The following is a 23,241-nucleotide window of genomic DNA, read 5'->3' as shown; positions in this document are numbered from 1 at the left end:
CCCAACTGTTAAAAAGTTCATGACAATTGGAAAGCCTGGTACATTGACTACATATTTATGATATTAAGGGATTATTGGCTAATTACTTTAGGTGAGATAATAATATTTTAGTAATTTAAAAGAGTCCTTATCTCATGAAAATTTTTGTTCTTCTAAAGAAGTTCAACATTTTTTAGTAGATCTAAAACGTAGATTCATGAAACGTCTTTCTTTTATTACACCTTCTGTTTTTTTAGCACTTATTTACAAATGTTGTGGTACGTAGATACTTTATATATCTTGTTTCGTCTGATCACCTCAATTGGAATATAATTGGGCATGGTTATTCTGATCAGATGAAGAAATTGAACTTAAGAGATCACAAGTAAATTGCCTGAGTTTACATAGGTAATAAGTGGCACAGAGGAATTTGAGTCATCTTAACTTCATTAAATTAAAAAAAAATCCAACATTATTTCCTAAATGGAAACTGTGGATACTCAGAAATAGTACTGTTGTTTTCAAATTGCTTTGTATATTTAACTTGAATACTACTTATAATAGTAAAACAGTAGCTTAATAAATTACAGATCAGTAAGTAACAAGTTAGTTCAGTTTCTAAACATCCTTAATTTACCACAAGGGCGTAGTGATATAATTTGAAGATTCTGAATTGACACTTAAGAAACAGCTTTATTATTTTGAAGTAATTTTTTGAGACCCTATAAAATATACTTTGCATTTACTACATCTTTTGAAAAATCCCATGAAGAGCACCACAGATAATAATAATAATGTCTGGTTCTAGCCAAATCAGAAGAAATAGGCAGATGCTCAATCCCTAATTAGTGCGTCATTCAAACTTAAATATAAATCTGTGTATCTTTTAAAGAGCTAGCTACATTTACTTCTTTTTACTTCTCTGCTATAGTTTACTCATCTAAAGATTTACATTATTATTATTTTTGTAATTGATAAAATTTATCAGAACAGATTTCTGTAACAATGGATAATGGGAAAAAAAAAGCCTGTTTCCTGAAATAAAGCTAAATGAGCAGGTAAGAACTTAATTCTCCTTTCTAAGAAAATAAAATTGAAGAATTACTGATACCAGGAGTAGAATTTTAAGATACATCAGAATACTATGCCTCAGATTCACGTTTACAAGTATGGGTTTAGCTTCTTTTATTTGAGGAGAGGATGATTGTGCTTTGATAAAAGTGCTTATAATTTTATAAGTAGTTGAATGTTCTCTAAAACATGAAAGAAATTGCTATTGTTGACTCCCATTGTGACTCTTGCCACCCTTGCCAGCCGATAACAAGGGAGCAGGTGGAATAAGATAAGTAGCAGGCTGCCAGAATTACTTGGGTCTCAAATCAGCATGCATTAGAGCAAGCTATCCAGGTAAGGACACCAGTAGGTAAAAGCATTTGATTTATTGGCATTTTTTTCTAGTATTTTGTGGGAGAGACTCTAACAAACTATATTATGCAATCCTGCACCAGCAGGGGGAGGGGCAGAGAGAGAGGGAGAGAGAGAATCCCAAGCAGACTCTGTACTGATCATGGATCCTGATGCGGCCTTGATCCCACGACCCCAAGATCACAACCTGAGCCTAAATCAAGAGTTGGGCCTTTAAGCAACTGAGCCACCCAGGCATCCTACCCTGAGCTTTTTGCTTGGCCCTAATTTAATTTTTTTCCCCTAGTGATTTCATCCTAGTCTCTCCCAGACCTTCCACCAAGATAGAGTTTAGTTGAATCATTTGCTTTCTTCCCTGATTATTACTCATTAAATTTACATTTAGCATTTTTCTTTGCAATATCATTGATATTAGGAAGCGGTCCGGTTATAGGAATTACCAGAAGTACTGTACATAAATTTCAGTTTTTGCCAAGACTACAGTTTTCTAAGGCCCTAAACTTGTAAAAGTAATGTAAGCCTTTTTGTTCTGTACCTCACTGATTATGATATATTCAATGAGAATTCTAGCTCAGGAAATAATTTCTTTAATTCAACATTATATTAAAGAATACTGAATCTTTATTGTCTTTATAAGGCCTCTTACCAGATCAGTTGCAGCATAATTAATTCTTAATTTTTGCCATTGTGCTTTTATTTATTACTTTTTAGCAGTGTTTTCATTTAACCATTTACATGTAGATGTTGTATTTTAGTGGCCTTAAATTCATTGCTAGAAGACTTATAACTTGTTTCAGAGTTTAATTTTATCTGTAGATTGAAACACTATTGTGAGTAGTCTCAGACCAGTGAGGATATCTTGAGATCTCTAGATTGTGATGAAGCAAGTGTTTTCGTTTTGTTATTTATTGAGTCTACTAATGGATTGCTTACGCTAAGACAGTTTGCCTGTTCTGTGTGCCCATGGCTTGGTAGTTGTATGAATTGTTCTCTTCGGTCTCTGACTCATTTCATTTGGAAGAATATGTTAATGCTGATACCATGTTCTTTTTCCCTTGTGCAAGAGCACCTTGAGCTCTTGAGTTTTGGAACAAAGTATTCTTGGGTTGGATTTTATGAACTTTTGAAAGGGAAACAGTGAAACAAGGTGATGTGGTATATGAATTTGACAGTAAGTAGATGCAGTGTTTGCACTTAAAGAGTAGAGGCATTAGATTTCTTTATTAATGAGGTGCAAATTCCACAGATTTTGGTTCTTCTTTGAGGAGGGATTAAATTCATGCTGTAGAGGAGGAATTAAATTTATATTAATTCTTATTACAGATTTATTTCATGATTCTGAGATCCTGATATATAAAGAATTTCTAAGTTTCCTTAGTTATTTAGTCCATGTATTTGTTTTTGCTTTTCTCCTTTGCTATTTTACTTGTTTTTAGTCATCATTTTAGATTTGCCTTGGTCTGTACAAGAATATTGTCTTATTTATGCACACTGACTTATTTATTTTTGAATTTATATTCCCTAAGCTTGGGACTTAAATTTTTCTGTTCACTTGTGTGTATTTATTCAATAAGCATTTATTGTTGCTATCTATGGTATAGGAGATGGCAGAAATTAGCACTCAACTATTCAAGAGAAAAAACTATGGAATAGATCTTTTACGAATTAACTTGTTTAAAACCAAAAAATTAAATAGCTAACACATTTTTATGTTAGAAATTAAAAACATGTAGATAAATTAAGGAAGAAAGTAAAAATTACTCAGTGTTTTTGTTATATGATCTAAGTTTTATAAATATATACATATATATATATAAAGACTTTTTCTTATAATAATGGAATCTATATAGTGTTTCTAATTTCTTTTTTTTTTTTTTGCACTTACTGATACCAAACAGAATATAGCACTGTGGTTAAAAATTGTGTTGAAGAAGTCTGATTAAGTAGATTGTCAGTATTTTTCTTCAATCAGTATTTACATGAGATGAAGATTCTAGAATGTGTAACAATTGATGGTAGTTACTGATCCAGTGAAAACATAGCCTGAGATTATATATTTGTTGAAGGCAGTGTTCTACATTATAATAAATATTGCACATTTTAAAACTTGAATACCAGAAGATATGCTTTTAATCTTTGCTTGGTTGACTAAGGATACAGAATTTAAAAGCAATAAATGATTTTGGTTAAATGTTGGGAGAGCTTATGCATATACTCAGGAAATTTCCACTTAAAATCACTTATTAAGGAGATTGGAAATGTCATGCTGAACTGTCTTATGATCTAATTTTATATGTACTTTGTAATCCTTGTATTAATATGATGAGGGGAGTATATGAGTTTTTGGTACTAATTTTTGATTCTCCATCCACATTCATGAAAGGGATTCAAATAAGTAGAAAATTATCTCTTAGTTGAGACTTGCTTCCTTTTATTTATTACTACTCTCTTTTAAATAATGGTAAAAATTACAAAGTGATATAACTAAAGAAAGCCAAGTATTTACATATTAAATATCTTATTTCTCAGTTTTTATATAATTACAACAATGAAAACATTCCATGGCATCAGTGGTGATGAGTGGGATGGCTGTCATTTATAGAGGATCTTATCTTTACTGTGCAATATGATAGTTTCATTACATGCATTATTTCTGATCCACACATTAACCTTACAAGGTTATTATTATTCCTCTTTTAGAGATTACCAAACTGAGACTCAATTTAAGCTACTTAACTCAAACCACACTATCTATAAATGACATAGTTGAGATTTGAACCAATGTCTGTCTGATTTCAAAATATTTCCATTTCTATTGAAATTTTTTTCCAGTTTCATTAAATAGCTTTTTGAAATACAACATTTTTTAAAAATACATATATTGTTGTGATAGGAGTGGATACATTGTTAAAATATTCATTTTTTGAAATTTTATTTGGCTTTTTTGAAGAGTTTAGAGTTAGATCTCGCTTTGAATATGTATTTCTAAAGAGGCAAATCTGCTCTAACATGGTATGTTCCATTTGCTAGCCAAATAGACTTTTTCTGTTGTGTTCAAAGTGATCTATAGAGGATCATGTTAAATTAATTGTATATTTTAGGTATTTTAATGAAATAAATTTATTTTTAAATAAATATATTTATTTTACTTAAATAAATTTTAATGAAATGAAGTATGCATAATTGTTTGCCCTTTAGATATATTTGTAAACTGAAGCAGATGTCTGTGTATGATGATCCAGAATACAGGAGTATTCTGTAGTAAAAAAGAAAATAGTTATTCTTTTGAAGTTAGTTACTGCAATGTAAGAAACCTACAAACCACCTACAGTTGGTTGGAAAAACAATTAAAAATTTTTTTAAAGATTGTATTTATTTATTTATTTATTTAGAGAGTGTGCACAAGTTGGGGGGAAGGGCAAAGGGAGAGGGAGAGAGAGGATCTCTGAACATGGAGCCCAACTCTGGGCTTGATCCCATGACCCTGAGAACATGAGCTGAGCTGAAATCAGGAGTCAGCTGCTCAACTGACTGAGCCACCCAGGTACCCCAGTTAGAAGAACAGTTTAAAGATATAAGTAATCTGGAATTTAGAATGAATATATAGTATAAGAATGATTAATGATGGATGACATTGGTACATTATATATGGTGCTTTTTACGTTGGAAGAAAATCTTATTGTGAATATTTTAGGAATTGTGCTTAACTTTTCTTTCTAATACAATTATTATATATACGTAAAGTACACCTAGACACATGCTATTCACATTGAGAATACATAACTTTATGCAAAGTCTGGTGTATCTGTATTTAAAGGTTTTTTTTTTTTTTTAAGCTTTTATTTATTTATTTGACAGAGAGAGTACAAGCAAGGGGAACAGGGAGAGGGAGAAGCAGGCTCCCACTGAGCAGAGAGCCCAATGTGGGGCTCGATCCCAGGACCCTGGGATCATGGCCTGAGCCGAAGACAGATGCTTAACTGACTGAGCCACCCAGACGCCCTGGTATATCTGTCTTTAAAGTCAGAATTGTGAAGCATTCTGTGGACAAAGCTTGCTGCCCAGTTCAGGAGATATTTATTGACCTTTTTGCTACGTTTTGAACGAATTGATAAAAACAATTCTAATTTAAAGTGTGGGAAAATGAACACTGAAATGGGAGTATCAGGACCTCGGTTCTCTTCCTGCTCTGCTGCTATTTTGTTTTGTGATCACTACGTGCACCCTTTTTTTGTAGTCAGCCCAAATGTGTGGGGGATGCTGTGTAGAAATGAGTGCAGGTCATCAGTATACAACAAAATTACGAGATCAGAGCGGGTCAGGCTAATGAGCTAAATGTAGATCAAATTGAAAGCCATATATTTTCCCCATAGAAATAATATTTTACGTGGTGGTTAGATTTTAGGTAGATTTTTAAAAAATATTTTTAATACAGACTTATAAAGTGAGTAACCCTGGACAAATTATTACACTAAGCTTTAATTTCTGTACCTGTAATATGAGGATTATAATAGCTCCTAAGTGTGAGAATTACATAATAAATTATAATCAATTTTGTGAGGCCCACAATGTTTGGCAATTAAATAAGTACTCAGTGTATGTTTACTGTTATTATTACTACTTTACTGCTGCTAGAAAAATAAGCCACTTTAAAAATATTTTTCTTGAAAAAGATGCATTCTAATTTCAGATTCTTAAACTTATCGCAAAAATTTCTTTTCCTCTTGCTGCCGTGGGGTTAGGAACTTCCCTATCTCTTGTCTTCCTTACCTCTTGGTGAGTAGATGAAGACTCATTTAGTTCTAAACTAGTGATGATGACTCCTGTGGTTTAGGTCAGAGACTTGGTTCCTACAAAAGTTTGTTGTGGAAGTGAAGTCTGGTCAGGTTTCAGGCCAGTCGGGGGAAAAAGGAGTTAAAGCAGTGGTGGTCTTCAGGAATATGGAGTCCTCTCAATTTTTGGTAGCTCCCATGATTGACTCCGCTGTGCCTTATGTGCCCCCTGCTATTCACTACCTTACGTTTCTGCTAGATTTCCCTTCGCTACTGAAGAAGGGAACAGAACGCACGTTGATTTTGAACTTAAAAACTTTTTTTGAACTGATAGCAGAGTCAAAACTGTGAGACCTGTGGAAGGTCTTCCTTGGTGCAAAGGTCAGGTTGGTGGGCTCGAAGGCTCTCACTGCAGCGGGGCTGTCTGGGGACGTATGGTTCTGCAGTGGCCCCAGGACTAGAAAAGGAGATTTCCTGAGTGAGCTTATGTTGGTCAGACTGTCCTCAGGATTCTCTGTAAAAGTACTGCTTACAGTTCACATTTTCGTGTTTGAAAGGACTTGAGGAAATCAATGACAGTAATGAAGGAGCAAAAGAAATGATTAAAAGGAAAGGTGATGGATTCATGAAACACATTAAAGGAGTTAGATTTGTTTAGGAGAAAAAAAGACCTAAATACTTAAAATAACATTTAAAAATCTGATTCTTTTCTGGGGGCATATAAAAGACTATTAAAATTAGTTATTATTTTGCGAGGGTGATATGTGCGTAATACAGTGAAAACCTGTCTCCCTCTCGTTGGTCTTGGCTAGCTATGTTTTTCCCTTGGAGACAGCAACTGTCACTGGTGCTGTCCTTCTGTGCATATTCTGCGTGCGTACTCCCGTGTGTTTCTCCTTCCTCTTCTTCGAAAATGTGAATGGGAGCATTTCATATATACTGTTGTCCACCTCTTTACCTCTTTCTTCTTTGCCTTAGTAGTGTGCCTTAGATTTTGTGTCATATCATGACCAGTAGGGCTGCCTTGTGTTTCTCATTTACCCAACTGTATAGCATTCCATTCTATGGAGATTCCATAATTTGATTATCCAGTTTTCTGTTAAACGAGCAAGTTAGGTGGTTTTTCCGCTTCTATTTTGCTGTTATAAAGTTTACTGCCATGAATATTTCTGTTCATTTCTTATTTCCACCTGTGAAAATAACGTAATTTCCTAGAAAGGGAATTGGTGGGCCAAAAGATGACTATCTGACATGTCAGTGGTTGGTACCAACGTGGCTGTTTTCTGAGGAACAGTTATGTTGTTGCCAGTGTTATAGATGCTATACTTTTCCCTCATTTCCCAGCAGGTCGTTTTATTGCTGCCATGGGCGTCTGCAGTTTAAGTGATGTGTAAAAATGTTGCATGGTTTTGTTTGATCTAATTGTTAAGGTCTTTTAACCTTACAGTATTTATTTTTTTTCTTTAAAAGGCCATGGGCAAGCCTGGAGGCTGTTATGTCCCATTTTGGATACCTGAGCAAGGTGTATCTGGCAGTTATTACTGCGGGGAAGGGAAGATGGGTGTAATATTAGAAGGCATGAAGTTGGGCAGGTCCCTACAGCATGCTTGTTTTCTCTCTGAATTGTGATCCTCCTTAACTGTGAAGTCTGTAACTGTGCCTCTCATTGTGGTTGGCCCAGAAGACTTTTACATATAGTGTTAGCCTTTCTGGCTTTCTGTTTACCTTTCTTAATTCTGAAATCGTGAAATAAGAAAATCCTGCACTTTGAAAAGTTATTTTCTCCACTTATTAACTGGAGACTCGAGTAGAGAAAAATAGTTATTAAATCAATAATTAGTGAACAATCACCTTCATTTGGGTTCTGAGTTTGATTATGTAGGTCACAGAGCCTGAGGCAGTGGGAGGGGCCTGGGTGTCACTGGTGTAGAGCCGTCAGATGCAGTGAGTGTGCTGTATGTGATTTCCTGTCTTTACCCCGACTGTAATTAAAATAGCATGTAGTAGACCGTGGCCCGGCATGATCACATATCACTGTGTATCAGCCACACGCCTGGGTGTACATAAGTAGAGCTGAACACCTTGAACATTGGTGGTGTTCTTTATTCCATGCCTTGAGGTTTAACTTTTTTGAATACAAGATGGAGACTGAAAGTGAGAGTAGCCCTTCAGGAGATGATAGTGTCTTTTGGTTGGATTTTGAAGTTTTAACCGAGATGACTGGCAGTGAAGAGGGAGAGAGGGAAGACAACTTCAGGTAATTATGTAATTCACAGTTCTCTCTCTCACCTTTGTTCCTCTGTCCACTCCCTCCACCCCTGCACCTGTTTCCGATCCTTTCTGTTTTAATCTCTTTTCTGGTAAGACTGTCTTTTCTCAGGGGGAAGGTTTGGAGCTGAAAAGAACAGGTTTCTAGTTGTATATAGCACTCTTCATTCCACAACATGCCCTGAGCTTATAAAATGCATTTTAAATGACTTGTTAGAACACCAGGAAGAGAAGGTGTTAGACAGGTTTTGTAGTAGCATTTCAGGAATTTCAAGTACAGACTCATAATGAATAAACTACCTACCACTCCTTCCTGTGTCTGATTTGCACCTGATAGATTTGATCTGAATTTGAATGTAATAGGTTTTTCTTCCTCTTTTTTTTTTTTTTTTTTTACTCAAATGCCCTCATGTATGTGCCCTCATGTGCATGGATGTTTTTGTTGCCTTATTCATGTGTATGAAACATTTTGACTATAAGTACAAATTAATTATTTCATGGCTCTGATCCCTACTCTTGTCTCTGACCTTATATCTCACTCTTCCTTCACCTCTTGCGAATCTTTCTTGGTATTGAATTTCTACTTGTAAATTCATAACTGAAGTGTTTAGGGAATGCCTCCTGACTAAGCAGATCGCAAAGTTTGGTAGCACTAGTGAAGAAAGAGGTCTTATCCAGCTTGTGGAAACAGTGCCATTGGTTTATTAATTGTTACAAATTTTAGAAGGTTTTTTTTCCAAATAGCGTTGGCAGATTCATTATTTTGGAGTTATTAAATCATTTCTTGAAGAAGTTTGTTCTACATATTATCAGTGCCACCCACATGAGCAATTAAACATCTTTATAATTTTACCTATGAGTACTTGGGTAGGTGAACATACCATTATTTACATCAGATCTTGTCTTTATGTTTAATGTTCAAAAAGAGTCTCTGTCAAGTTAAAGAATTTCTTTATCCACAGATTCGATTTTTAAAGTCTAGGATAGGGGTGCCTGGGTGGCTCAGTCGGTTGAGCATGCCACTCTTGATTTCGGCTCTGCACTCAGCGGAGAGTCTGCTTGAGATTCTCTCTCTCAGTCTCCCTCTGTTCCTCCCCCTGCTTGTCTTCCCTCGTATTCTCTCTCTATAAAATAAGTAAATAAAGTCTAGGATAAATGGCAGAAAGGACTGATTATAAGGAAGTCTTGGTAACCCACATTAAATTTGCCACTCAGTGGTTAAAATGAATAAGTGTTTTAAATTTGTAGAAAAATTTAATGCAAAGTATGAAAATGAACTATTAGCATATGAAATTCTTTTTTTTGTATCAGCTTTTTCATTCTTCCCATAGTTTTATTTGGCCTTTCTTATTTGAGTAAGCTTCTCTCCCAAGATATGCTGATGTTACATATATTCTTTATAATATGGTCAGTGTCTCATGGACAGTTAGAATAAATAAAGTATTTATTTTGTCGGTATTAAAACTATTTGACTTCGTGTTAAAATTATAAAAGTTCTTTTGGGTTATTAGTCAAAGGAAAAAACAGTCTGGACTTTGTTGTTGTAATAGATTTGGTACTGTTGTCCTTGATTTACTTGTTAGGCAACAGGAGCCTGTCTGGGATTTTCTTCTGACTGTTAAATTTAAAAACAAATCTGTACAAGATTGAGCTTTCTTTTCCTCAAGACTGTGTGATAGCATTTTCATCCTGAGAAACTGAACTCTAGTGTTTGCATTGTTTTAGGAAACCATGATACAACATAGGGCATTGATCCTTTTTATAGTGATATTTCATATCTGAATGTCATGATGGCTCTCCCAGACCAAATATGTCTTGGAGATTTGATCTTACTTTATTTGAAAGTTCAAGAAAGAGATCTGAGTGAGGCCATATTTCATGTAGTGTTTCTCACCTATTCAGCAGTAAGACATGAGGAAATGCGGCCACACAGTGCTTTTACCACATTCACAGCAGTGTTCCAGCTAAAATGCCTAACAGAAAAAATGTGTGTGTGGGTGTCGAAGGTGAAGGGTTGGATGGTAGGAGTTGCAGTTGTAACCTTGGGAGAACCAAATAGTAGACTCCGTGTTATGTATGAAAATTGTTTTAGTAAAAGGAGTTTAGTAATTAAGAAAATATACAGAAAAGCCTTAATGTGTTTCTTTAAAATCTGTGCTAATACACATTAAATCAAACTGTCATTGTTTACGTTCTAGTTAATTTCCATTTACACACACACACACACACACACACAGTGAGGGCAAAAGATTGTGTACTGTTCTTTTTTTCTGAATGGTTTCTAATCTAGGTTTTAAATTCATTCTTAGAAAAATAGCACTGCGTCATTTGAGACACCATGACTGATGAAGTCATACCATACCTACAGTGTAGGTTCGTGGTGCTTCCAGCTATCATCTGCTTTAGGAGGAAGCACTCACAGATGGGCATTCATCTCTGTCCAGTAGCTTTTGGAATGGCATTTATTTTTAGACTTGGTTGGAAGAAAGGATACTTTTTCTAACATTCTAGCACTGTGGGGAGTTGCCCAATCTCCTTCATAGCAATAGTTGAAACTTGTCTACCACTGACTCACAAATCTCTCATTTTCTGATTTCTAATTTGTAGAGTGAAGTTGTTACCTACCATTAGCACTATGTTAAAATAGTTCTTTAACTAGAACATTTAGAGATTGTCATAGTCCTTAGAATAGAATAGTCCTTAAGGATCATGAGAAGAGCCCTTCTGTAAATAAGAAGGAGGACTATGAGGCAGAAAAGGAAAAGCAGAGATGTTTTAATTATTTTAAGAGGGTGCCCAGGTGGCTCAGTCAGTTATGCGGCTGCCTTCAGCTCAGGTCATGATCCCAGGATCCTGGTTTCGAGTCCCGCATCGGGCTCCTGCTTCTCAGGGAGTCTGCTTCTCCCTTTGCCTCTCTCACTCTCATGAATAAATAAATAAAATCTTTAAAAAAATTATTTTAAGAAAGAAAAATTTAATTTTGGAGTTGTTATATGCAGTGTATTAAGCCAAATATGTTATATACAGTATGTCACTTATCAATCCTATAGAGTAGGTAATATTTTTCCCATTTTCCAGATGAGGAGATTGTCACTCAGAAAGTCACACATAGACCACATTGTAGGTATATGGTAGAGCAAAATTTTGAACCCAGGTGTAATTGAATTTGAAAGTGAAAGAGTTCAGTGAAATATTTAGCAGCTAAATGTTATGCTCTGGTAAGTAATAACTTTTAAGAGACTTCTAAGTTGACATCTTAGTTCTGAAATTCCTTCTTATGAAGGGATTTTGAGTAATGGTGATGTATATACAATGAACACAAAAATGAACTAATGAATACAATAAATGTGATCTTTTAGAGATATGACCTCTAGGACACCTAGCAATTATTACTAACACTTGGTCATGAAAGGTCCTGGTTCTTTGGCATTTAAGATTAGAAATGTTTATCATATAATCTAGTTTAGTCTTTTCTGGAATTACTGACAGATACATAGACTGGCAAGTATGACATATATAGTTCAAAACACAGAGATGATATAGTGCATAAGTGAACGACATCTTTAAAACTGTACTTTTATTTTAATTAATTAATTAATTTAGAGCATGAGCAGGGAGAGGGGCAGAGAGAAAGGGAGAGTGAAAATTCCAAGCAGAGTCTGCAATGAGCATGGAGCCCAAAGTTGGGCTTGATCCTACAACCCGGAGATCATGACCTGAGCCAAAACTAAGAGTCTGTTGCTCAACGGACTGAGCCACCCAGGTGCCCCATAGAACTGTGTACTTTTAAAATCAGTCTGTAGATGCCCAGATCTCTCAATCAGATCTTTGCTTGTATCTTCATAATAATGTGATTTTAAGTGAGAAACTTCTAACTTTAAACTAGATGATTTGGTGAACATATTTTAATTTTTTGCAATGTCTTTATTGGTTTGTAGCATCATAAGACTAATAATAGTTCATATACTTGATTGGTTGGTTGGTTGCTTTATTAATTTTCTGCCTTATTTGAAATGATACTGTGAGTTAGAAGATACTGCAGAAATCCAAATAGGTAACAATGGCTTGGAATATGGTATTATATTTCCTCTAGGTTCTTGCTTTTTTCTTTTAAATCTAGAATGATTTATTTTGATGGGCTATATTTTTCTGGAAGCCTGTAAAGCTGTTCCACAGTTCCCTGCTTTTAATACCATGACTGTTTTTTTTTGTTGTCTGCAGAAATTACTGCTTTTGGGATCCCCGGTTAGTGTTTTTTTTTTTTTTTTTTAAAGTAGGCTTCATGCCCAGTGTGGAGCCCAACACAGAACTGAACTCACGACCCTGAGATCAAGACCTGAGCTGGAGAGATCAAGAGTCGGATACTCCACCGACTGAGCCACCCAGGCGCCCCTCCACCATCCCAGTCAGTTTTTATGAGCCTGGAAGGATAGAGAGGTAGCATTAACAATTACCCAAAGACATATATTACCAGTATCACAACCCAGGTCTATTTTATAGTATGTGACTTCTCATAGGCATTTTACCCTTTAATAATCTGCTATATCTGATACCAAAAAAAGATGTGTATATTTAAAAAAATGATTCTGTAACATTGGATTTATGATCTGGAATATAGATTAGCCCTTAAAATATTCTTTCAACATAAAATACAATTTTCCCCAAGCATAATCTTATCAGTGTCACAAAGATAATAAATTTAATTGTGATCCACAAAGTCTGATGTGAACATCACTTAATCTCAGAAAATTTTATGCAGTATTGGAGTCTAGCCTTTAGGCCGTCTTTATAATCTGTGAAATAAATCTGTCTTAACCATGAGGCATGTTAGTACAAGGCTTTCTTGGTATTTCAGTAATTAAACTCTTTGGGATGGAATCCAAGGTGAACCTTTATTATATCTATCTGTATGAGTTTTTTGATGTTTAAGAAGGGCCTTAGAGTACAGAAACTATATAAAACTATGAAAGTTCCTGGCTATCAGGTTATTTATTTAAACATTTAAAAACCAATTTTTCCTTCACCTTTGTATTTAACTTAAACATTAAAACTCCCTTAAGCAGTCATTTGCATGTTCAGACTTAGTAAATGAAGATTTCTGAAACATATAAAGCTCTGTTTATAAATGTGATATAGTCAGTTCCCTTAAAAAAAAAAAATCAAGTGACAGCCTAGCAAGACTAAAATCAGAACAAGCAAAACCTTTCTAGATACTTAATTTTAGAAGATCTGATACACTTTGACTTACCATTAATGATTAGCTTCCCTTTCCATGCTTATATTGAAATATGCATTTTCTTTATTATTTGAAAATCAAAGAATTTCTTCCATTTAGGTGTGCTGTTTTTTTCTACCATGGTTCTCTTTTTTTCTCTACCTCCCCTTCTCTTAAGATCTTAAGACTACTGTTCCGTCTTCTTTCTCTCAGTCCCCTTTGGATACTCCTAAATTTACCATGATTTTACGCTACCAGAAACCCTAGTTTTTTGCTAATATGTTTTAATGTTTTTGGTCATTTATTCATATTTAATTATATGTATCATTGCTTAGTGCTTACTGTTGTTTCCTTCTTATCATCTTCCATCTTAACGTGTCTCTTCAGGTTCATTTGTTTCCTGGTGGATATTTTCTTGAGTATTTTGTTGGCATAAGTTCTGTGAGCGACGTATTCTGACTTTTTGCATTGCTCATGCCATTTTCCCCCCTTTTCTTTCATAGGTAACTTGTACTTTCTGTCTGAATGCTTGTAACCTTTTTTTTTAATCCTTAGTTTGCATGTATTTTATCATCAGTTCTTCAGCTTGGAGCTCAGTGACTTTCAATCCATAGATTCAGACCTTCATGTTAGGACAGATTTTTTATTGTTACCTATTATTTATTTAATTGTTGCCTCTCTATCTGCAGTAATTGTCTCCTTGTGAAACTTATTTCTTGCATATCAAGTCTCCTTAATCTGTCCTTTACTCATGGTATATTTCTCTTTACATTTTTATTTTTTGATTTGATGTATTTCTTGTACTTGTTCTTTAGGCCACTAATAAAATCTTTAATCTTCCAAATTCAATCTGAGTAGGAACATAATTTTAAAGTGTTGTTTTTCATATATAGATATAGCATATACACTGGCACATGTAAATAATACATTTATGCTCTTGTGTTCTTCAGCTTTGTGACTTTATTCATTCTGTACATGTGCTGTTTTTTCTGACTGAACAGAATTTATGCTTTTTTTTTTTTTAAGATTTATTTATTTATTTTGAGAGAGTGAGAATGAGAGAGAGAGAGTACATGAGAGCGGGGAGGGTTAGAGGGAGAAGCAGGCCCCTCGCCGAGCAGGGAGCCTGATGCGGGACTCAATCCCGGGACTCCAGGATCATGACCTGAGCCGAAGGCAGTTGCTTAACCAACTGAGCCACCCAGGTGCCCCGAATTTATGCTTTCAACTACTAAGCTAGATATCTGCCCTTCTTTGCCTCCAACTGTTCTTTTTAGTAGTCCCATGATGCATATAGCTTCTCGTAGGTGCAAACACCCACATTAGGAGCCCTAGTTCTTCTAATTGATGGTTTAATTTCTTTACAGAGTAATTTTACAGTTTTTATTAATTCCTTGGGGGCAGATACCTCTTTTGTTGTGGCGAGAAGTGGGAGTGTAGCCTCCTTCAGCCTCTCTGTTTCTCGTTTGGTTTACCAGTCAGTAAGATCCCACTTGATTTTTGTCTTCCAGAAGTTTATCAAGATCTCTGGTCTGCTGATTCCACCCATATCATTCTGCTGAAGATTTATTTCCTGTTATTTAGCTTTCAGAGACTTTTCAGAGACTTAGGGTCGGTTTCTTAACAAATATGTGCATTCTTGAATTGGAAGTCTACTGGTACTTTTTTCCATGACTTTTGAGAGGAAACCTCTGAAGAGAGCATTCAGTGAGGCAGAATCTTGGTGTCTGTTACCCAGTCTGATGGGTCCCTAGAGACGTGAATGGCTTGTTTCATTGTCTTCTGCAGGATGTAAATTGGAAACTATCAGGAGAAAACAGTCTGCCAGATCTGGAGTGACTGAGATGTGTTAATGCATTTCAATGTTCCTATCTGCAGAACAGCGCTATTAATAGTGCATCAGATAGTAACTAGTTAGAAGATGTAATAGATGAAAAGGTGCCAATTTTAAGAACAAAAAAATAAAACACCGAAATAAATTTAATAAGGAACTAAGACATATTTGAAGAAAATATAAAGCATTACTGAAGGACATAAAAGAAGTTTGGAAGAAATGAAAAGATACACCTTGTTCATAGCTGGGAATATTCAGTATCATCGAGATGTCAGTTTATTATAAATTCACGTGATAATAAGAATGCTTTTTTAAAAACTTAGACAAATTGATCTTGAAATAAGTTGATCTTGGTTTAATAACTTTGCCAAGGAACTTTGGGAAGACCAAAAGAAGCAAGGACTAATGGAACCAGATATTGTACTATAAAGTCTCTATAATTAAAACCTTGTGGTGCTGATAACTGAACAGAAGGCATAATGGGATAGAATGGAAAGCCTAGAAATACACTCAAAAACATAGGAAGACTTAGATATGATGAAGATGGCGTCTCAAAAACTGATAGGGACAATGTGTGCTATTCAGTAAGTACTTTGAGGGAAACTGGATACACATCAGTGGAAAATAAAAAAATCGAAGTTCTACCTCATAGCAAGGATAAATTCCAAAATGATCAAAGATATAAGTGTATTAAATGAAATCATAAAAATTTTAAAAGAACACATGGGAAAATTAAAAAAAATAATTTGGGGATGGGAAGGCTTTTAGAGCTATAATTTAAGATGCAAAACCCATAAAGGAAAGAGTTATGAAATTTAACTACATGAAATATAAAACATCTGTATTATAAAAAATAAGGACAAATGACAGCCTGGGAAAAATACTTGGAACTCATATTACAGATGAGGGACTAATATCTTTAATATATAAAGAACTAAAAGTAGATAGGAAAAGACCAACCCAATAGAAACATGGGCTAATGTATCAAAAGGATTTTTTTCATTGTGGAGAATTTGTTCTTCAGATATACTTGCACATATGTAGAAACAACATATTTACAAATTTACTGTAGCATTGTTTGTAATTCCAAAAGATTGGAAATAATTCAAGAACCCATCAGTAGGGGACTGGTTAAATTATGGAATATATGCACAGTGGAATATTGTACAGTTGTGAAAACAGCAAAGAAGCTCTTTATATACTCATAGAAATTAGAATACTCCAGGAAATATTAGAAAACTACTCAGTGGTGGATAAATATACTTTTCAGCAAAAAGTGGGTTGATAGTGGAGGAATAAAACTGTTCTTCCATTTTTTTTTACACAAAGAGCAGCATATTTACACATTGCTTTTGTATTTGTTATGGATATATTCTTAATACATGTGAAAAATTATATATGAATAGATATATTCATAAAGTCTGGAAGAATATATAAGGTAGGGAGCTTGATGGGTAGGAATTGAGCAGGATTTTTGTCTGATAAAATTATAATACCTATTAAGAATTACAGCATATCTGGCATTTTCAGTTGGAAATGACTACAACTCAATTCCACTGGCTTGAGCAAACCTCTGTTCTATTTTCACCACCAAAACAGCTGACCCCATTAGTGTTACAAGTTCAGTTTCTTTATTTTCTGGGAATTCTGGGAATATTGGATTTATGTAAGCATTTAATAGTGTATATAAAGTAACCAGAATAGAGTTCCTATATTTTAAGCGGCTTTATAATCTAATTTATTAATATTCTCTGAAGGTAGGAAAATATGTTACTCCTATGATGACAGTTAATGACTATTAGTTACAGACATAACTAACACCTTGCATCTTCAGTTTTACAACTTCAGCCATGGGTAAAATAAACAGAACCCAAACTCACTACCTACAGAAAGAGCTCTTCTTTGTAGTGAAATTGAGTCATATTCTTTCACAAACAGACAGATATAAATTGAGTAACAAACCCAATTCTCTCTTGTCTGTGATAGAGTGTAGATGCCTATCTCTTATTTGTAAAATATCACCACATGCTCAGACCATAAAATGACTTCCTAATCATTTCCCATACCATTGGGGAACAGCTTATTGGCCATAAGTGTCACAGAACCAGAACCAAACTTAGCAAAGAACCAACAATAAACAAAAACAAAGATTAAGGGAATACAAGGAGAAAGGTAAAATTCTGTTATTGCTTGGAGTTTACTCCAGGGATCAAGAAAAGATATGCCTGAGTGTAAGCAGTACCTTAGGTAGCACTTCTCAGGCAATGTGTCACTTGGACTTCTCTGTGGAATTTAACACTGTCAAATACAATTTTTCATAAGCTATGAACAAGATTCGTACAAAGATAAAGTGAATATGTTTCAGAGATTTAAATACTTTTTAAATGAGGGAGATGGTAAGGCTGGTTCACACAATTTGAGGAAAGTTTTATTTTCTCCTTTTTCCTTTTGCTTGAAAATATGCAGGTTCAAATCTGATGTTTTACAGAAAACTCTTGTAAATAAAGCATTAGATTCTTTAGGTTTTATGGTTGGTAATCTTAACACTCTTGTCTTTTCTGTTAGATTTGAAACTATAATTAATCACTAAGGGTAAGATTGCCCATAATTTAAGAAGCATGGAACGAAAGGATCAATTAAATAAATAGATAATAAGTTTTTATGGAGTTGATTTAGTGTTATATGACACAAAATGTATATAATATAATTTATAAACCTTTTAAAATGTGTAGTATTTACTGATAAACTTTTTATTTTATACTTTCATTAAGGTATAACTTACATATAATAAAATCCACAAATCATGAGTGTATAGCTTGAAGAATTTATATAAATGTATATATCCATGTAAACACAACCCAATTAAGATATAAATTAACTTTAACATGCCACAAGATCCTTGCCCCTCCTAGTCAATACCTGTCCCAAAGGTAAGCATTATTTTGACCTCTGTCACAGTAGATTTGTTTTGCCTGTCCTTGAACTTCATGTAAATAAAATTATACAACATGTACTCTTTCCCCCTCCAGCTTTATAGAGCTATAATTGTCATATAATATTGCTTAAGATGTTCAACATGATGAATTGATAACACTTACTTATTGAGATTAGCATATACTTTTGTCTGGCTTGTGTTTCTCAACACTTAGGGGATTTATCCATTTCTTACAAATGGCAGCAATAATTCTTTTTCATTTCTGTGTAGTTTTATATGGAAAATAGTGCAGATTACTTACCTGTTGCATTTGGCTTACCCCCATTATTAAATGTATGATAACAGTATGTATAAATATTTGATTTTTGCATTTGACCTTACTTCCTGTGATTTTGCTGAATATCTTAACACATTGTGTCATCTTCAAGTGATGACAGTTCTATTTTTCCCTTATTTATTTATTTATTTATTTATTTATTTATTTATTTATTTATTTTTAAGTTAGGCTCCATGCCCAGAGCAGGGTTTCAACTCACAACCCTGAGATCAAGACCAAAGGTGACATTGAGTTGGATGCTTAACTGATGAGCCACTCAGGCCCCTTCCCTTCTAATTTTTATACCTTTTATTTCTTTTTTTAAAAAAAAAAACAAATACATCAAGTATAATGTTGTATAGAAGACATTCTTATCTTGTTCTAACCTTATTGACCATGCTTGTCATTAGGAAAGCATCAGTATTTCACCATTAACTATGATGTTATCTCTCTGTGTGTTTTAATAACCTTCATGTATCTATATTCAGATAAATTATGACTAGGTATTAAATTTTACCTATTAAAATGACATAATGTTTTTATTCCTTTATTTTAATCATATGGTCAGTTATAGCAATTGATTTTAGAATGTTAAAACAGTTTGCATTTTGGACTAAAACTTACTTGGACATGGTGTGTATATATATATATATCCTTTTTGTAAACCAGTGGGTTTGATTTGTTACTACTTTGTTTAGAAGTTCTGTAGCTATGTTAATGATATTGACCTATAGTTTTCTTTTCTATTAATGTCTTTATCAGCTTTTGTTATGAAGACTGTCCTACCTCATGGAACAGGTTGAAAAGGGGTCTTCCTTTTATTTTTTTACTCTGGGGGAGTATAATATTGCTATAATTTATTCCTTGAATGTTGGAAAGAATTCACCAATGAATCCATTTGGGCCTGGAGTTTTCTCACAGATTCAGCTTCTTTAAAGCTATAGGACTTTTCAAAATTATTTGGTTTCTTGTTTCAGTTTTGGTAAGTTGTGTTCTTCAGGGAATTTGTCCATTTCAATGAAATTCACAAATATATTGGGATAAAGTTGTTTGTAATGTCCTCAGAATCTTTTTGTCTATAGGCTTTTTAGTTATAAGTTTCTTTTCATTGTTTACATTTTGTGTTCTGTTTTTTTTTCTTGATGAAACTTCCTAGGTGTTATCTATTTTATTAATCTTTCAAAGAGTCGGCTTTCTATTTCACTGATTTTTTATTTAAACATTTTTTTTCCTTCTTTCTACTTTCTTGGAATAATGTGCTATTCTTTTTCTAGCTTTTGTAATAGAAGCTTAGAACATTTGTTTTCAACTTGCCTTATTTCCAGTAACATGCATTTAGAGGTCTGAAATTTGCTGTTTTAGTTGTATACCATACGTTTTAACCTGTTGTATTTTTATTATCATTCAGATAAAAATATTTTCTCATTTTCATTGTGGTTTCATGTATTCAATTCATGAATTACTCAGAATTGTGTTTTGTTATTTCCTACATTTGGGAGAATTTCTAGTTATCTTCCAGTAATTGATTTTTAGTGTAATTCTGTACTGGTCACAAAACACTTCATTCATGTTAAATTCTTTATATTTGTTGAGACCTACTTCATTGTCTAGATTATGTTCTCTTGGTAAATGTTTAATATACTGTTGAAAAGAATATATGTTCTGCAGTTGTTAGGTTTAATGTTCTAGTTCAGGTTAAAAAGGGGGGTTGTTCAGATCTCCTATATACTTATGATTTTTTTTTTGTCTTCTTATTCTGTCACTCATTGAGAAATATCTGTTAAAATCTGCAACTGTAATTGTGGATTTATTTATTTTCTTTTTTGTTCTTTTAGGTTTTGCTTTATGTATTGTGAAGCTGAGTTATTTGTTGCATATAGATTTTTGTTTATTATATCATGCTTACTTAACACTTCCTTTAAAAAGATTTTTTATTTATTCACTTCAGAGAGAGTGAGCATGAGCAGGGGAGAGGGCTAGAGGGAGAGGGAGAAGCAGATTCCCTGCTAACTAAGGATCCCTACGTGGGGCTCTATCTGAGCACCCTGGGACCATGACCTGAGCTGAAGGCAGACGCTTAACCAATCGAGCCACCCAGACGCCCTGCTTACTTAACATTTTTATCATGAAATGTCCCCCTTTAAGTATTTTAATTGGAATTTTTAGTCCATTTAATTTTTTATTAATATATAATTTACATACTATAAGATTCACTCTCTTATTAAAGTATACAGTTAAGTGGTTTTTATATATTCATGAAGTTGCACAACCATCACCACTGTCTAATCCTTGAATATTTCAGAAAGAAATCTCTTACTCATTAGTTCCGACATACTTCAGAGATATGGGTTTGGTTCTAGACCACCACAATAAAGTGAATATCACAGTAAAGTGAATCAAATGAATTTTTTTGTTTCTTAGTGCATATAAAGTTTATGTTTACACTATACTGTAGTTTAAGTGAACAATAGCATTATCTCTAAAAAAACATACATACCTTAGTTATGAAATATTTTATTGCTAAATAATACTACTCATCATCTGAGCTTTTAGCAGGTTGTAATCTTTTTGCTGATGGAATGTCTTGCCTTAGTGTTGATGGCAGCTGACTGATCAGGGTGGTGGTTGCTAAATGTTGAGGTGGCTGTAGCAACTTTTTAACATAAGACAACGTTGAAGTTGGCTTCATCGATTCAGTCTTCCTTTCATGAGTGGTTTCTCTGTTGCATGTGATCCTATTTGATAGCATTTTAACCACAGTAGAACGTCTTTCAGAATTGAAGTTAGTCCTCTCAAATCCTGCCACCGCTTTATCAACTAAGTGTATGTGATATTCAAAATCTTCTGTTGTCATTTCAACAGTGTTAACAGAATGTTCACCAGGAGTATATCCCATCTCAAGAAACCACTTTCTTTGCTCATCCATGAAAGCAACTCCTTATCCATTCAAGTTTTATAATGAGATTGCAGCAGTTCAGTCCCATCTTTAGGTTCTAGTTCTAATTCTAGTTTTCTTGTTCTTTCCACCACATTTGTAGTTACTTACTCCAAGTCTTGAACCCCTCAGAGTCATCCATGAGGGTTAGAATAAACTTCTTCCAGTGTCCTGTTTATGTTGATATTTTGGCCTCTTCCAGTCAATCAGATGAATGTTCTTAATGGCATCTAGAATGTTGAATCCTTTCCAGAAGATTTTCAGTTTACTTTGCCCATATCCATCAGAGGAATCACTGCCTATGGCAGCTATAGCCTTATGAAGTGTATTTTTTAAATAATAAGACTTGAAAGTTGAAAATAACTCCTTAATCCAAGGGCTGCAGAATGGATATTGTATTAACAGGAATGAAAACAACATTAATTTCATTGTACATCTCCATCGAACCTCTTGGGTGACTAGATGCATTGTCAGTGAGCAGTAATGTTTTGAAAGGAATCTGAACAGTAGGTCTCAACAGTGGGCTTAAAATATTCAGTAAATCATGTAAACAGATGTGCTGTCATCCAGGCTTTGTTGTTTCATTTACAGAGCTCAGGCAGAGTAGATTTAGTATAATTCCTAAGGGTCTTAGCATTTACAGAATGGTAAATGAGCACTGGCTTCAACTTAAAGTTACTAGCTGCATTAGCTCCTAACAAGAGAGCCAGCCTGTCTTTTAAATCTTTGAAGCCAGGTGTTGACCTCTGTTGAAATTCTAGATGGCATCTTCTAATTTAAGGCTGTTTTGTCTATATTGAAAATCTATTGTTTAGGGTAGCTACCTTCATTAATTATCCTAGCTAAATCTACTGGATAACTTGCTACAGCTTCTGCATCAGCACTTGCTCCTTCACTTTGCACTGTTACAGAGATGGCTGGCTGCTTTTCTTAAACTTCATGAATTAACTTCTGCTAGTTTCAACCTCTTCTGTAGCTTCCTCATCTCTCTCAGCCTTCACAGAATGGAAGAGAGTTAGAGCCTTGCTCTGGATTAGGCTTTGACTTTAAGGGAATGTTGTGGCTGGTTCAGTCTTCTCTCCAGACCACTAAAATTTTCTCCCTATGAGTGATAAGGCTGTTTTGCTTTTTTATCATCCATGTGTTTGCTTGAGTAGGAAATGCAAGAATTTTCTATTTGGCATAAGAGACCTAGCTTTTGGCTTATCTTGGCTTTTGACACAACTTCTCCACTAAACTTAATAATTTCTAGCTTTTGATATAAAGTGAGAGGCATTTGGGGGAAAAAAAGGGGTGCTTGGGTGGCTCAGACGGTTAAGTATCTGACTCTTGATTTCGGCTCAGTTCATGATCTCAGGCTTGTGAGATCGAGTCCTGCATCCGGTTCTGTGCTGGGTACGGAGCCTGCTTAAGATTCTCTCTCTCCCTTTCCCTCTGACCATCCCCTTACTCTCCTTCTCTAAAAAAAAAAAATTATAAAAATAAAGTGAGAGACAGTTGACTCTTCTTTCACTTGAATACTTAGAGACTATTTTAGAGTTATTAATTGGCCTAATATCTAT

The 23,241-nt window shown here is 34.3% G+C and overlaps 1 protein-coding gene across 4 annotated transcripts in view; it reads left to right on the top strand.

Annotated features, from left to right (window-relative positions):
* The window catches only part of ARHGAP32 (Rho GTPase activating protein 32), a 322,139-nt gene that overhangs the window by 87,317 nt on the left and 211,581 nt on the right, over positions 1–23,241 (top strand). Inside the window, exon 1 of one of the 4 annotated variants that reach the window (XM_027578842.2) lies at positions 8,318–8,433. The exons of the other annotated variants lie outside the window; for them this stretch is intronic. Within the exon in view, the coding sequence (XP_027434643.1) occupies positions 8,318–8,433 (116 nt within the window). Of the gene's footprint in view, positions 1–8,317; positions 8,434–23,241 lie in introns of those variants that run through there. 4 annotated transcript variants of the gene reach the window in all.

Source organism: Zalophus californianus, chromosome 11 (genome assembly GCF_009762305.2).
Source record: "Zalophus californianus isolate mZalCal1 chromosome 11, mZalCal1.pri.v2, whole genome shotgun sequence".
NCBI classification, from domain to species: Eukaryota; Metazoa; Chordata; class Mammalia; order Carnivora; family Otariidae; genus Zalophus; species Zalophus californianus.
The sequence above is the reverse complement of the archived record's forward strand: the minus strand, read 5'-3'. Positions and strand labels throughout refer to the sequence as shown.